The sequence below is a fragment of the Anastrepha ludens genome, chromosome 2 (assembly GCF_028408465.1).
Source record: "Anastrepha ludens isolate Willacy chromosome 2, idAnaLude1.1, whole genome shotgun sequence".
Taxonomy (NCBI): Eukaryota; Metazoa; Arthropoda; class Insecta; order Diptera; family Tephritidae; genus Anastrepha; species Anastrepha ludens.
The window spans coordinates 114,800,154-114,815,893 of NC_071498.1; the positions used below are offsets into that span (position 1 = coordinate 114,800,154).

Consider the following 15,740-nt stretch of genomic DNA (forward strand, 5'->3'; position numbering starts at 1 on the left):
CTGCCGTTCGGAATCGGCTTGAAACTGTAGGTCCTTCCATTTGTGCAACCACATCAAGACGCACACCACAGATAGGAGGAGGAGCTCGGCCAACACACACAAAAAGAGTGTACGCGCCAATTATATATACATATATGTATATACATATGTCGGAAAACTTTGGAAAAATATGAATTTAATTTCTGGTTCGCCTTTTCGTTAAATTTCTCATCACTTATTTCAAAACTATTCAGATCAATCTTTCAGGTTTTGAAAGAAGTAGTCCTCCGCGCGTTCTTCCAAGCCTTGGATATTTCCAAAGAGGTGTTGAATAGACACCACAGTCTAATCATCTTCCGTTTTTCATTTAGTATATTCTTGATCCATCAAGTGCTTGCCAAAATTAAAATGAAAGTCAGTATATCTTGTCTAAGTAGCCTTTTTTGTAAGAAGCAGACATTGAGAGCAGAGATTTAAAGTTTCTCAACTTCGACAATGACAAAAGAAATATGTGCAAATATTAACTTGCACTTAAACATTTATATATAATATGTAACTATGCCGTTCATTTTTAACCCAATTACTCCTGAAGTCTTATTTAAATCTTAACTTCGCTTGCCACAATTCAAGCCTGCAGGTGAGATCAACGAAAATCGAGAAAAAAAGCATGCAGTTTTTCCCACGTATGAGAATTTTTGAAAAACTACAACATCTGCTGCAGCTGATTCATTCACCTATCCCCTTTTGGTTGTGGCTAAAGCCGGATTGACGTTGGCGATTGTTGGAGCGATCGGCTATCGGTTAACGCTATTATTGTTATTGCTTTTGTTGTTGCTGTTGCCCGAGATTGACATTTGATGATAATGCCAGGAAGTGAAATTTACAGTAGGGCAACAGTGCCGAACCAGTCCGCCAGCCAGCCAGTCATTGCTGCGAGCAACTACCGCTAAGGCCAACCAAGCACACGAAAAATGACATAGTAGCATACACGCTGCCAAGTAATTGACCTGGTTTGTTGGAAGGCATGTGGTGGAAGGGGTTATTTTCGGCATTTGTTTTGATGATTTTACCAGCAATTTGTTTTTGCTTTATAGCCCCTTTAGGCCATCGCACTGGCTTTTGGTGCAGTGTATAAATTTTGACGTGATTTAAATAATAACTCCACAGGACCACAACAATAATAAAACCGGAGCAGTTGACACCTCGTGTAAATGCACCGCATAAATACCATTCAATGCATACTCGTATATATGTACATACGTACATTCATACATCCAAATATGCAAGTAATGGTGCACAAATTTCGGCAAGTTGGCGTATTGCCAAATTCATGGTGCGCCGCCTTAGCGGTATGTGCGTACATGTAAATGTGTATGTATATACATATACATATATGTGTATGTCTGTATGTATGAATCTGTGTTTGTTCCAGGCTGAATTTGGAGGACATTTTTCAGTTTGACAAATTGCCGTTACTTACAAATTTCGGCGGAGGCGTTTTATTGCAAATTGAAGCGCCTGACTTTGCATATTGCAACAAAAAATAATGCACTTAATTACATTTTCATAGTCACAAAGAAGTCTTAATATTATTTCAACCAAACAAATTTAAGTGGTATTGAAATTTTTTGTGTAATTTGCTTAATTGCTTGGCCACGCGAGCCAAGTTGCATACTGAGAGTAGGTCCTGAGTTCAAAATCTCCTCGAGGAATGTTATATTAAAATGATAGAGAAATTAGACAGCAATCAGAGACAAACTTCTGAGTGGAATTTTGGCTTGAAAATTACAGAAAATAAACGTACAAAAAGAATAAGAAAAACCAAAGTGAGTGAAAAGTCACGAATAAAGAAAAAAAAATGTGCAAATGTATCTGCTTAGTTTCTGTACTGACGCCACTCAATTGTCAAATTCGCCACGGCTCTTGGAAAGGCGCAATCACTTTTTATTTCATAATTTCTGTATTCTGATTTGAATGATGCATAAATGTAATTTTAGAGATTTTTAGTCACCAGGTCACTCCATAAGGACAAATCTTGTGAACCAGGTGATCCAACGATATGAGTAAGGAAATTCTTACATTGATTATAATACATTATAATGTTTAAATATCATTGAAAAAACATTAAATTCTGACTAAAGAATTAAAATTCGCAAATTTTTATTATTGTATTTTATTAAGAATGCTATATACCGATCACGTATGATTTCAACCTGCCATTTTTTTGCTTTGTCAATGTGCTTTTAAAAGTACTAAATTTCAAGTCATGGAGGGAATATAGAAAATAGAATAAATAATACATTTTCTAGACTGCAATTTTTACATTTTCTTTAAGGCACATACCTGAATAAAGCTTTATTTTATTATATTTATATGTAAATTATATTTATATACCAAAAGGCTCATAATGATGAGGGGAAACGATTTACATACCTGTGCCTGCCCATGCTTTGTCCAAGGTAGTTTGTTATTGAAAATGTGGTAAATGGATCAATAACCGCACACCCCTCGCATATGACAATAATTTTCAGAAAAGCAAAATGAACGAAAAAAAGAGGTTGTCTGTAAAGTCGGTTTACTGACGATAGTTTAACGTGACAACGTCATAAGAAAATAATTATAGAATGGTTGCAATTTTCAAAAGAAAATTTTAATTTTATTTGTTTGATAGATATTTTGTATGGATATAGTTAAGGAGGTAAAAGGAATCGCAAGTTACATTTACACAAACGTGAAAAATTACGAATTATAAGACGTTATCACGTCAAAAATTTTGGAAAATTTAGCAGTTTCGAGTAAACACGGGTATCTCGATAATGTCTTAATAAAACTCGACTAAACTGAGTACACGTCTAGCTCCTCAACTCATTTAGATCCGAATTAATTATTACTGAGAAGAGAACTGAGAAGGTTCCCCTTGCATTAATTAAAACTAAGCTGCTCTTATAAGCTGTAACCCACATTGTTTATTAGCTTATTTGATTTCAAAAATTAGCAGCCAGCTATAACTAAATTTTATCAAAATGTGGGCGGGTATTTAAAAATGGGTTCAAACTTAATTTAGTACATCCTTACTTGTTTTATTTTAGTTTCGCTCAGTGGCTTTTATTTCACAAATATATACGTATATTTTGACATATGCTGTAAATTATTATTATTAATCTTTATTTATTATAAATTAATTAATTAATTTAATTTTATATATGGAAAATAACAATAAATTATTATTTTACAATAAAAAAAAGGAGCACTAGCTGCCAGGGCTTACGGTTCAAATATGAAAATATCACTTGTAATTTACTTGCACACAAATTAATTTACATTTTTACATTCCGCCCCCATCCTCGTAATCCGCAGCATCAGTTGGCTGTATTTTTCGCGATTTTCGTGATGTCACCTCGTCTTCCTCCGAGCTGTACGCGCTCAATTCATCCGACATATCATTGTTAGCATCTAAATCGTTGTAGTTGTGGTTGCTTTTATGAGTATTTGTACTCGTATTGCTTTTCGTCGTTTTACACATTTTTTTAATTTAATTTTAATTCAATTTGTTATTATAAATTAGTTCACAATAATTATTAAAATAAAATAATATCCACAGTCTCCCCAATTCGTAAATCCCACATAAATCGTTACGTATGTGGCAACATTGTGTACATAAAAACCAACAGCACTACACACAAATAACAACACACAGCGCAGCACTTGATAAACCACCCTGTTTCGACATCACTCTATGCCACTATCAAAAATAAATAAATGTCTATGTCCAGACAGTTTTTAAGATAAATGAATGTAGGTTCTACAAATCTTTTGATCGTTCATTCACACTTTTCCTCGTCACTTTTACATATACATACATACATATATTACCTGTACTGGAGCTCTTTGCTGCCTCTACTTTTGAAATTTGTAACTGCTGCCTGTTGAAACTAATTTCACTGCGACGGCAACACTGCGTGTTGACACTTGCTAAGCCATTTCATTTCCATTGCGTTTCACGTCATTCTTCAATAGGGCGTAGTTCGACAAGTGCTTGCATTAGTAATCATCCGTGTTGTGGGTGTTAATTTTTGTGTTTGTGCTATTATTTTTACTCTATTTTAACTGTAATTTGTGTTTTTCCACGTATAAGTAGTCTTTTAAGTGTTTGTTTAATCTCAGGGCCAAGATGTTGGGCTCAAAAACATCGATTTTAATACGCAGCTATGCATTATTTATGCTCATTCTGGCTGTGGGTGTGTTCGCCCAATTTGAATGGCAGCAACGCGATGCATTTGATGAGATTAAATACAGATTTGATAAAGTAAATGCCGACAATTGCCCCATACAGCATGTTAGTGATATTTATTTGCCAGAAGACACAGTTTCGCACAAACCGGATATCAAGGAGATTAATATCAATCCCATATTTCCGAATCGCACGGCGCTGCTTCATTTGCACAACATGGCAATGAGTCGGAGCTTCTTTTGGAGTTATATATTGCAGTCGCGTTTCATACGACCAGCCATTAATGACACTTATGATCCGGGCATGATGTACTATTTTCTATCCACCGTGGCTGATGTGTCGGCGAATCCCTATATAAACGCATCGGCGATTTATTTTGCGCCGAATAGCTCGTACACGTCTTCCTACCGTGGCTTCTTCAATAAAACATTTCCACGTTTTGGGCCACGCACATTCCGTTTGGATGATTTTAATGACCCCATACACTTGCAAAAGATTTCCACGTGGAATACTTTCGATGTACGTGATTTGGGTGCGCATCCGCCTGATATGAAATCACAGGATTACACCTCAGATTTGTATAAAATAAATGAGTGGTATAAGACGTGGCTGCCGGACGATGTGGAAGGTAGGCATGATACCAAAACTACCTATCAAGTTGAAATACGCTACGCCAACAACACAAACGAAACATTTACATTCCACGGACCGCCTGGTGCCGATGAAATTCCTGGTCCAGTGAAGTGGACACGCCCTTACTTTGATTGTGGACGTTCTAATAAGTGGCTTGTTTCTGCTGTTGTACCAATTGCTGACATTTACCCTCGACACACGCAATTCAGGCATATTGAATACCCCAAGTAAGTGCCAACGTTTCGCAATAAATTTCAAATCAAGTATTGTGCAAGTATTAAATTGTCACCCCCTTTTTAAGGTATACCGCTATTGCCGTGTTGGAAATGGATTTTGAACGTTTGGACATAAACCAATGTCCGAAGGGCGAGGGTAACAAGGGACCTAATCATTTTGTGAATACTGCGCGTTGTAAAAAAGAAACCACAGAATGTGAGCCGCTGCACGGTTGGGGCTTCCGGCGTGGCGGCTATCAGTGTCGATGTAAGCCCGGTTATCGATTACCGAATGTGGTGCGGCGTCCCTATTTAGGTGAAATTGTTGAGCGGGCCTCAGCAGAGCAATACTATAACGATTATGATTGCCTCAAAATTGGATGTGAGTGTGAAAAAGTCATTGTCAATGTTATTTTCAAAGTACATTGCGGCTTAAGCTTTTTCTTCGTATGTTTTACTAGCAACACTTCCGCTTATGACACATTCGTTTTTAATGCTATTCTTTTACTCTTGCCTATAGGGGTGCAAAAAGTTCCTATACAATGGGAACGCGCACCATACCACGTGCGTGAGAAATACTTGGATTTACATCCGGAATATCGCAACTATTCCACCGGCGCACGAGCTTTGCATGCAGAACATATTAATATTGATCAATCGCTGAAATTCATACATGGCGTGAATTATCGCACGTGTAAAAAGTGAGTGGACTGTGTTAAGCTTTGACATCGATTTGAATTTTTTTCTATTTGCATTTTTACTCTAGCTTCCATCCACAAGATTTAATATTGCGTGGCGATGTAAGCTATGGCGCAAAAGAACAATTTGAAAATGAGGCGAAAATGGCTGTGCGCTTGGCGAATTTTGTTAGTGCTTTCTTGCAGGTAATCCGTAGTTAAGCTTAAATATAAAATGCATGGGAAAACCAACTAAGAAAAATATTAGTGGGCAGACAAAATGTTCACAGAAAATGTGTAAAAGTGGCTTCCTCGAAACTAAAATGTTTACGAAAGATATTGAGCAATTCTGCAATTTGGGCACTGATAGTAATTTTAGAGGGCTATATTGTTGCTGTCCGTTCTAAATATTGTTCAATTTATGCTTAAATAACACAAAATGCAATGAGTGTTTTAGGTATGTTCGAGTTTTGTGTACCGTTTTTATTTTCTATATTCATAATTAAAAAGAAGACTATACTCCACATGCTGAAGAAAACTAATGCGAATAGCATTGTTGGATAGAAAGAACCTGCCTTTTGGCTAATAATATAAAAAATCGCTGCTTAAACTCTCTGAGAACAAAATTAAAAGAGAACTTCTAAAATCATAATATAGGTCCATTGTTGTCCACTTATGTGGAAAGTTATCTCAACCGACATTAATTGATGACGTAATCAGAATTATTTGTTTGGGTGGAAATATTTCGTTATTGAAAATAGAACAAAAATTTGTTAATTCCTATATTTTACTATATTCACAATATTTTTGATTATAACTTATTTTCGTTAATTCTTTTATTAACATATAATGGGTCTCTCGAAAGACGCGCAAAGAAGTTGCTTTTAAATATAACATGCAAAAATGTAGATTTATTCAGGTTTCACTATTTTTATTCAAAATACAACTCTTAACAATTATATGTGAAAATAACATCATTTATAATCATAAATAGTCCATTCATGAATGGCTCATCTTTGAGAATGCCGATACATCGATCTTGAAGGTTGTCCGGCAACACTTTGCGCTACAGCAACCATGCTTCCAGTTTTTGGTCTGCCAGACCTCTATCTATCCTCAACAGAACCAATTTCTTGAAATATTTTCAGCAATTTTTGAATTATCGACTCCTTCGGACGATTATTTCCACCAAAAAAAAAAAACGAATTTTGCAAAATGTTTTTCATAACGATCGACCATTTTCATAGAAAGTTTCAATAATTTTTACACGTTTTTCCACGATGAGTTAAAAACAGGTACCGTTTAGGAATTATTCACTACTAACATCTAGGCATTACTTTTGAAAGAACCGGTACTTCTCATTGTATGTTTCAAACTTTGATCAAAGTTCACCAAAATTTAAAAAAATTGTCATCAAATTTTTCAACTCCTAAGCAGAATCTTTAGAAATCGTCTGAGCATGCAGTTTTATTACCTATCCAGGTTTAATATAATAAAGTTTAAGTTTGAAGTCGCTCAAAAATCGCTTTAATTTTTTTGATTTGTGCAACTAATGCGGATTGAACACTAGACTTAATTCTCATAATTTAATAAGTGGATTAGGGGAACTTTCGATGGCAACATTGCGGAAAAATGACAGTTAATATCTATTGTGAATGACAAATAATGAAACTTTTAAAAGGAAGAACAATGCTAGTTTTCACTCACACGTTCGAAAATACATGAATTGTTTTATATGTTTCGGAGCAGTTTGAGAAATTGCTATTAAAGATTTTTTTAAATAAATAATTATTTCTTTGATCGGCAGCTAGTACCCGAATTTGTTGGCTGGGGTTCATCTTTCACTGACAAAACTATCCAATAAACAAATCAGCTGTTCACTAATCTGTTTAACAACCGTCTGTCGCATTACAGTTTTAATTAGAATTAACTGTGCCGGTAATCCTGATTAACCCCGCCGTATGCAAGTGTATAAAAGCGAAGCGCCCTGCTCCTCTCCACATATCACTCAATCTGAAATCACCTGAAATTATGTATTGGAACGCTAAAATACATCTATCGCATTTTGTTTTATGCGACATTATGTGCACTTTAGTGTAGGTATTTTCCCGGCCTCAAATCAAAAGTTTCATATGAAAAATTAATAAAAGTGTGTAAATCTGTTCAATAATTTTGGCAGAATTTTTGTAGAATTTTGTATTGGAAAAAGATCTGACGTCAGATATGTCAAAGTGCGAAAAATGAAGTACCTGGTTTGGGAAGGCACCACAATTCGCATTGAGTTACAAAATACTTTAGATCAACCTAAATAATTAAGCACTTCTAGATACTTGGACCGCATTGTAGAGCTTACTTATGACACTAAAAATTTCAGATGGATAAAACAAGAAAATAAGATACCTTGGCATAGGTGTTACGGGATTTTAAATAGCGTTTGGAAATTTGCCCAATCCGTATGTGTTTTAATGCTCACTTGTGCACAATTCGACTTATAGTACACATTTTTTTGTGAATTTTCCTTAATTTTTACTCCTCGAAGGCTTGATAATTTTCTTCCTTTATAACGTAATATAACTGGTTCTAAATGTACGTTAGACAACAGCTGTTCGCTTTACTAATAATTCCATAGAACAAAACGAGCATCATTAAATTATATGAATATTCCTTCAAGTGTGAACTATGATTTTCCACGCCTAATTCAAGTTGCTCAAATTTCTAACGTGGCCACAGGCACATTGTCGCCTTGAAAAGTTCATAAAATTAAATATTCAGTGTCAAAGCAACATCATCGAAATGCTCAAATCATTAGTGGAAAGAATTTTAATAATAATTCCAGAAAAACATGTTTATCACAATTTTGTTTGCACAAGTTGGCGCAACAAATGACGTTGTCGAAAGCGCAAATGAGTATAAATACAAATGAAAATGGTGCAAAACCTGCATTTTTAACTATGATGTTACAAAAACAAATGTCAATCCTAGAAATCAACATGTTATGCAAATAAAAGCATAAGAAAAGACAAAAATTAGAATGTTAGACATCGCATTTAGGTCCAACAGCAGGGCCAGTCGAACTAGTTTCACTCGATTTCCAATGCTAAACTTGTATCCTATTTGCCTCACACTTTTTACCACATTTAATATTTACCTATTTATTCATGCTTTACGTCCCCTACCATTCCCTTTTTGCAGATCTCTGATCCCAATGAAGTGTACACTGGTAAACGTGTGGCCGACAAACCGCTGACCGAAGATCAAATGATCGGCGAAACACTGGCCATTGTCTTGGGCGACACTAAGGTCTGGTCGGCTGCCATGCTTTGGGAACGCAACAAATTCACCAACCGCACTTACTTCGCACCATACGCATACAAAACCGAATTAAATACACGCAAATTCAAAGTTGAAGACATCGCACGTCTGAATAAAACGCACGAAATCTACACGGAGAAGAAGTATTTCAAGTTTTTGAAACAACGTTGGTCCGCCAATTTCGATGACCTAGAAACGTTCTATATGAAAATGAAGTTGCGTCACAACGAAACAGGTGAATATATGCAAAAATACGAACACTACCCGAATTCATACCGTGCGGCAAACCTGAAACATGGCTATTGGACACAACCGCAATTCGACTGTGATGGTTATGTGAAAAAGTGGCTCGTGACCTATGCGGCACCCTTTTTCGGCTGGGATAGCCTTAAAGTGAAACTGGAATTCAAGTAAGTAGAAATAGAAGTGGGAATAGAAGAATAAGGAGATGTGGATGTAGTAGCGGGTCAACCGGATTGTTTTGTCGTTTTTGTTATTTAACACTCAAAGATATTTGCTAAGTTATTTGTATGCTTTTGACAGATGGAAGATGAGTGTAATTGTTCTATTTTTGTTTTTGTTCTTTTTTTGTTGCTAGCTTTAAAAGTCATTGCGCTGCGTGCGCAAGTGTACCGAGTGAATTCAGGGCAAAGTATTAAGATAATTTCAATAACAATAGTGGATTTTATGGGTCAGAAATTGTGTGTTGCATGCATTTAGACTAAATTCTTTGACTGGTTGTTGTTGCTGGTTTCGCTTAACAAATGAAATGCCATATTGTAATCTGATTGCGTTAATTGCGGATGATAGATACAATTTTTGGAACTACTTGGGGGAAATCACAAGCATTAAATTAGTTGAATGGTTATTGGTAATTTTGCAGATATTTATATTAGTTTGGGGAAAAAGAAATCCAATGGTCGGTATTTAGCTGCTGGGCGATGCTAAACTAACATGCCGGTCAACTGCGATTATTTTTGTGATTTTATCGACATTGTCGACATTTTCTTTCTTCCTGAACGGCATCGACGAATCCAAAATTGCACGTAATTAGCTGTTACAGTATCAATAACAGGCACAATTCACAATTTAGCAAAAGAATGGATACTTTACGACATATCGGTCACTACAGCCATCGACCGAGAAAATAATGAATTTCTTTTCTCGAAACTAATATAAATCATATTCTTAATACATACAAATATGTATGTGCATATCCCAATGGTAAGAATACATAAGCAATATGACGATTTTCTGAGGAATCATTCAAAAATAAAAATTTAATAAATAAAATTAAGTTTTAGTTTTGAGACTGATGGCATTCGACACTTGGGGGCCTTTTAGATATTTTTTAAACCTGTTTACAGAGCTTTAGTTTTTGGCGGCCGCTGTGGAAGCGTATGTTTGTGTGTAATAACTATTAGTGTGTCCGGGATTCAAATAAGTTCGGTTGTCTCTCAGCAGACGTTCCTGACACGACAGGGCATCTCAAAAATCAAAATGCAAAGGAGGAGCTCCACCGTTTTATGTGGAGCTCCTCCTTTGCATATCAACTTATTGTTGTTATTGTTTATAAAGTATTGATATATTTTCGATGTTCCGTGATTGACAGTCGTAACATTTCAAAATAATTTTATGCGAAAATTTTTTTAATTTGAAAAAATTTTCTGAATAGTTGGTAGAAGCAAAATATAATTAAATTTGCCTATTGTAGATTTAGTAGATTTATTATTCACAACCACTTGCTGCCCTAGCAATTAAAAGACAATTTATTTAACAAGACAAATTCTTAAATGTTTTTGAAAAACGAGTGTTAAAAGTTGTTGCAAATCTATTTCTTGAAATTCTTATTTTTTTTTTGAAAAACGAGTTAAAAAAATATATTTTTTTAGTATAATAAAAAGTTTTTGCAAATCTATTTCTTAAAGCTCTTAAATATTAGCTTTATTAGCGAGCTTTAAAAAATATAAATTGTTTTTAGTAAAATAAAAAATTATTGCAAATCTATTTTTTTCAATTCTTAAATATTTTTGAAAAACGAGTTTTAAAAAATATAAATTTTTTTGTAAAATAAAAAAATTGTTGCAAATCTACTTCTTAAATTCTCAATATTTTTGAAAAACTAGTTTTAAAAAATTTAATTTTTTTTAGTAAAATAAAAAATTATTGCAAATCTATTTTTTAAAATTCTTAAATATTTTTGAAAAACGAGTTTTAAAAAATATAAATTTTTTTGTAAAATAAAATAAATTGTTGCAAATCTATTTCTTAAAATTCTTAATATTTTTGAAAAACTAGTTTTATATAATTAAATATATATTTTTTAGTATAGTAAAAAGTTGTTGCAAATCTATTTCTTATCCATGTTCCGGTGCGTGATTTATTTACTATGTCACCAAATGAGTTCTGTAAAGGATCGCTGAACTAATTTGTCTATTGATACCCAAAATTACAATAGGCACGTTGCCGAATGCAGAAACCTCACTCGAAATTTCGTTGTAACAGCATAAAATATGCAACGCATATTGCTGCTGAAGAGGAATATTGCTGATGTGGCATGTCTTAGCCGGATTTAAATCCGAGTAGTTCCAGTAAGCTAAAGGATCTTTCAACTGTGAGGCCTAGTTGTCAGTAGTGAATAATTCCTAGATGGTACCTGTTTTTATTGGTATCTTTCACATTTGGCTAGTAGAACACATGGAATTTATTGAAACCTTTTATGACAATTTTCGATCTTTAAAAACAACATACCGCAAAATTCCAATGAATCAACAATTTAAAGATTGTTGGTAAAATTCTAATTTCTGTCGAGGATAGAAAGAATACTATCAGATCAAAAACTGGAGTTCTGTTGATAATATTGCTGCTGTATCTCGATGTTTTCTACGTTGAGTCATTTATGAATCGAGTGTTTGGCGGACTTTACCTGTAGGCTTGCATGGTGGGCATTTAAATGATGTAACTTTTCACTCATAACAGTTAAAAGCAGAATTTTGAGTAGTGAAACCTGGAAGAATTTAAGTTTTTGCTTGTTTTATTAAAATTAAACATATGGGCGTGTCTTTTGAAAGACCCTTTACAACAAATACGGTATTTTCGTTTTTTTATCGCTGCTGAGAATTTCGGAAACTTAACATTTTCTAACGTGTTTTTTGTTTTAATTGATTCGAAAAAATTATACGCAAAAATTTAAATATTTTAATAGTTTTTTTAACTCTGCTTCATTACACATTTTTTCCATATTTTAGGGGTGTCGTTGCGGTCTCTATGGACATGTTGCAATTGGACATCAACCAATGCCCGGATTGGTACTTTGAGCCGAACGCTTTCAAAAATACACATAAATGCGATGAGCGAACGTCTTATGTAAGTTTTGTTTGATTTTTCAATTTTTATTAAAAATTCTTTTGCATACAAAGAAGGTAATCAATTCGGAATACATACAAGGTAGCGCAAGTGTTAAAAATGATTAACGTACGATGTCATTTGTGAAAATTGCAAATCCTCCGGAAGGGTGATTAATTTTGCGCCACCTTGTAAAGCTATAAAAGTAAATTAAATTATTACTACTTATACTTCCTTCAACATAATTCTCATACAATTTCGGTTTCGTTCAAATATCTATATATTTGCGCTCATGCCTTTTCAGTGTGTACCCATTATGGGCCGTGGCTATGAAACCGGTGGCTACAAATGTGAATGTCTACAAGGCTATGAATATCCTTTCGAAGATCTGATCACCTACTACGACGGTCAACTTGTAGAAGCTGAATACCAGAATATTGTGGCCGACAAGCAGTCGCGTTACGATACATTCCACTGCCGTTTGGCTGGCGCATCCGGTCTACAAGTCGCCACATCGCTTTTCGTATCACTGCTCGGTTTAACGCTAATACTAATGTATAAGTTCAGATGAGTATATGCGGCGTTGTAGGCGGTGGTGACCGTCGCAAGTGTCTCCCAACGCCTCCAAACTAATATACAAACAATTCGTCCATTTTCGTTTAAGTACTAGTATGTAAGTAACCGTATTTGATAACAACAAACAAAAGATAGCACCAACATACAATTATCTCTTTTCCAAAGAAGTGTGAATGGCAATGATCACAAGATCATCACACACATAGAGAAATATTTTTTTTTTTTTTGGTTTAAGAATGGAAGAATCTCAAATGACAAAAAACAAAACAAAAACAGCACAAACATTCCTTCACTTCATCCTGCCAGCAACAGTGTTTGCAAATCATAGGCGAAATACATATTTAACAGCAAAGGCTGCTGTATGAGCAGCAGAAATGCTGCTAACAACAAAAGCAACGACATCAGCAATGGCTACACAATGGCAGTAATACGAGGCGCACTGAGAAACGGTGTCATCATTTATCCAAGACGATTAAGTTGTAGACATAATCTATTACAATGCATCTAGTTATTTGTCATTTGTTGTACAACACAGCGAGGTGAGGAGCAGAAAGCGCACAGAGAAGAGATAAGCAATGGACGGCAGAAACGCTCAAGAAAAGCGCAAACGTTCGTTGAGCAAGTAGCATCTCCTGCAACGCAATCCGCCTTCGGAGCTCATATTACCAGCGCAAGCGAACGCAAAGAACGGAAATGCTAACGGATGAAGCTATTGAGAAACTACGAAGTTGGCGCAGTGAACGTACATTTACAAGAACATTTCACATAGCAAAAGCGACAAAATTCGCAATAAAAGAAAACCTGTTCAATCAAAAGCCAAATATGCCAGCTTTGTGTCTTATGTCTCTCCGCTACACTTTGGCTACAACACATCTCGCGACAATCTCTCGCTTACTTTGCTGAGCAGCCGAGTGCGAAGAGCGTAAATTAGATAACGCTTACTACTCAAAAGGGTTGAAAATCTGTGCGCTATAGTTACTCATTATGCTACCATCGCTCCTAGGCTTGCATACGCAAATTTACTACATCATTTGAAAATTCTCATTTTTTATTTGACCATGCCATTCAACGTTGTGGTCGCAAAGTCTTAGACATTCAGAGGCGATCAAAGCTGAGTGTGCCCATTGTTGTTGTTGTTGCTATTGTTAGTGGTTGTATTGGCCTGCAGTCTGCCTTGCACCCTTCTTTCAATGACGGTCCATAAGGACGCGCACATTGGCATGCCAAATCGCCAGCTCGTCCGCGCGTACGCGTCTTGTACTTTAGACGCTTTTTAATGTGTTTTTTTTGTATGGCCTCCTGTGTTGCCTGGTTCGCCGATGTCCGTTTTTTTTGCATCTCTTTCCTTGTTTTTCTATATTTCATTATTTTTTGCATGAATTAAAATTTTTTTACAGTTGATTATCAAATGTGCCTGAATTTTTATTATCTTCGGCTGCACCCTGAGAACCTTTTTTCCACTACTACTGCTACTAGCAGTGGTGATTATGCCTTGGAAAAAAACCAGTTCAACACTTGGTCCGGCAAATACGCCGTTACTTTTTTGAATCGACAAAAAATCAAGCGCACATAGTGTTTTTGAGGAACTTTGATATCAAAAAAATATTCAAGGAAAATAAAAAACAAAAAACAAATGAAGACGATGCGCATGATTTTGGCTTTACATGCGCCCTTCGGTGGCCAACGTTTTTGCAGCAAAATATTTTCACACATTTTTCATAGTCAACATTCAGTCAGTGACCACTAGGCAAAAGAACGTTGCAGTGGCCGCTTAATCGGCAGCCAGGGAGGAAGGCAAGCAGGCACGCAGGCAGGCAGGCAAACAGACAGGACGATGGTAGGCATGCATAGTGATGGAGTGGTACCTCCTCCTGCTGCTTTTCTTTATTATTATACTCGATTTTTTTGATTGGTTTTTGCGTCGCTTTTTGCAAAGATGCGCTTCGTGGTCTATTGTATTCGCGCCACCAACGTGCGGCGGCCTTTGTGTATGCCTCACAGCTGTGTGCTGCTATGCAAGACGGACCAATATGAAGATAATAATAATGTGCATTAATTGTTGTTGGTTAGGATGAAGAAAACGTTTCTTTCATATTTTTTTATGGACTTTATTAATATTTTGGATTTTTTTTATAATTGAAAACTTATAACCACAATAATATTTCATTATACAACATTGCGTTTTGTATATTCTTGGGTTATCCTAAATATATTTTTGCAACACACTTAAGAAATATTTATGGTGAAACAGAGTCCGTCCAGAAGAGAGATACAAAAAGACATTCTCGAATAAATGTTTACAAAACATATACTAAATATTTCTATATGTACCACTTTGTGCCTGCTTCTCGTAAATCATATCAGCTAGAATGTATAGACTTTTGTACTTCTACATGTAAAGGTATGGAATAATGAAATCTTATCAAAAATGCATATACAAATTTACATACATACATACATACATACTTATATGTATATACAATTACAACTAAAGTAAGCTAGAATTCGCCAGCGTTTATATTTAGTATATATTTAAGTGAATTAAAAACGCTAAAAAAATGCTGTTCACAAATTCCAAACATTTTTTGTTAATATCGTAAATAGTGCGATATCCGCAGTTCTATTGATACTTTTGTTTTAAGTGTACAATTTTTTAATATATATCAGCTTGAAAAGTAAAAAAACAAAACAAAAAATAAACGAAGACAGTTTTTAGTACAATACTTTTATTTAAAGTATATTTGCTTATTATTGTTGTTGCTGTTGTGGTTA

The 15,740-nt window shown here is 35.1% G+C and overlaps 1 protein-coding gene across 1 annotated transcript; it reads left to right on the top strand.

Moving 5' to 3' along the window:
- The first annotated feature begins 3,983 nt into the window (after nt 1-3,983).
- Nucleotides 3,984-14,116, top strand: LOC128855140 (uncharacterized). Its single transcript, XM_054089820.1, has 7 exons — nt 3,984-5,070; nt 5,145-5,440; nt 5,579-5,759; nt 5,825-5,942; nt 8,928-9,457; nt 12,296-12,413; nt 12,697-14,116. Exons 1-7 carry the CDS (start codon nt 4,151-4,153, stop codon nt 12,961-12,963), a joined length of 2,430 nt encoding a protein of 809 aa, XP_053945795.1. The 5' UTR covers nt 3,984-4,150; the 3' UTR covers nt 12,964-14,116.
- Nucleotides 14,117-15,740: the final 1,624 nt, after the last annotated feature.